Source organism: Antrostomus carolinensis, unplaced genomic scaffold, assembly GCF_000700745.2.
Source record: "Antrostomus carolinensis isolate BGI_N321 unplaced genomic scaffold, ASM70074v2 scaffold18008, whole genome shotgun sequence".
NCBI classification, from domain to species: domain Eukaryota; kingdom Metazoa; phylum Chordata; class Aves; order Caprimulgiformes; family Caprimulgidae; genus Antrostomus; species Antrostomus carolinensis.
This window is the reverse complement of record NW_010333864.1, coordinates 67,508-68,805: the sequence shown is the minus strand read 5'-3', so window position 1 is coordinate 68,805 and position 1,298 is coordinate 67,508. Positions and strand designations below refer to the sequence as shown.

Below are 1,298 nucleotides of genomic sequence, written 5' to 3'. Positions count from 1 at the left end.
CCTGGGCAGATTGTTAGAGCCACAAATAGTTACATGGAAAACCTGAGCTATGACAAGGGTTAGGGACCAGCCATGTGTGGGCATGAGAAACCTGCAGTATTTCTGGCTGTCCAGGCTCAAACAAGAGCTATTAGTTATGTCCTGTCACACATGGAGTTGTTTACAACAAACACCAAGTCAAGTGAATACAAGAGGCCACAGACTGGGAAAATAAAAGTTCATATAAAGATAGTTTCTTCAACCTACTTCCAAAAAGCCACTGATGTTTTTTTTTCCCCAGCACTCCTCTGACCTGCTTACCTATCACTGCGTTGGAGATGGTAATTTTTAACCACATCCTGTCCCGAATTTCGAGGCCTGAGTCTGGTAGCTGCATAACCTTGACAATAGTAGCCATGTCACTCTTCACAGTTAAGGGAGATTCTTCTAATTCTAAAAGGAAGAAAGGTTACATGCTTCTTTGAAATGAACCAAGTCTGAAAAGAACCTCTCAGCTCCCAGTTTGGATGAAACGTTTCAAGATACAGCTTTACCAACACATGCCAAAAAAGACACAAAGGTTCCCAAATGCACCCTCATCACTGGCATAAATTACAGCATTTGCACCAATTCTTCAGAAGTTGTGCTCAGTACAACCACTTTAGTCACTGAGATGCCAAGTCCCTGTGTCTTGACTTCACAAACCAGCTCTAGATCAGCGCTGCACTCTTTCAGTCCATACTGCACTGAGATTTGAAAAGGAAACTCAAGGTTTCTATGACCATTGCTTTACAATTTGCCATGAACAGCCCCTACCCACCCAACAGTTCAGTGCACTGTATGCAGAACTCTGGAGAACAAGGTTTTTTGGCTTGTTCTTTAACTTTTGGTTTAATTGTCAGGAATAATACCCATCTGCACAGAGAAAGATGACGACCGTGTCTCAATCAATGTCCATTTGTTTTTTTTAAGATCTGGACATCAGTATAATTGGGGAGAATTGAAATTAGAAAAGAAAGCTTCCATCATCAGGATAAAGGCTAGTGGTTTCCTTCAAAAAAAACCTTCCCAGGATCCCAAATGATGGCAGTTGTACAAGTTAACAAGTCACTTAACCCAGCATTACTTTGCCCTGCATCTTTTTTTTGCTTTTCACTTAAAAACCTGCTACTCCCAAATGCCTGGGCAGCCGTCCCCGCTCCGTTCGTATTTCACACACTCTGAGGGGGAGAGTTGGTTCACCAGAGGCTTCATACTTTCCTGATCAATTTTTATAGAAAATCCAGAACAACAGGGCTGAGACTCACCCTGCTGCACCG

General features: G+C 42.5%; 1 protein-coding gene across 1 annotated transcript in view; it reads right to left on the bottom strand.

Moving 5' to 3' along the window:
* The window catches only part of LOC104529659 (segment polarity protein dishevelled homolog DVL-1), a 42,868-nt gene that overhangs the window by 5,749 nt on the left and 35,821 nt on the right, over positions 1–1,298 (bottom strand). The window contains exon 11 of the mRNA XM_010174023.1: positions 301–432. Within this exon, the coding sequence (XP_010172325.1) occupies positions 301–432 (132 nt within the window). The remainder of the gene's footprint in view (positions 1–300; positions 433–1,298) is intronic.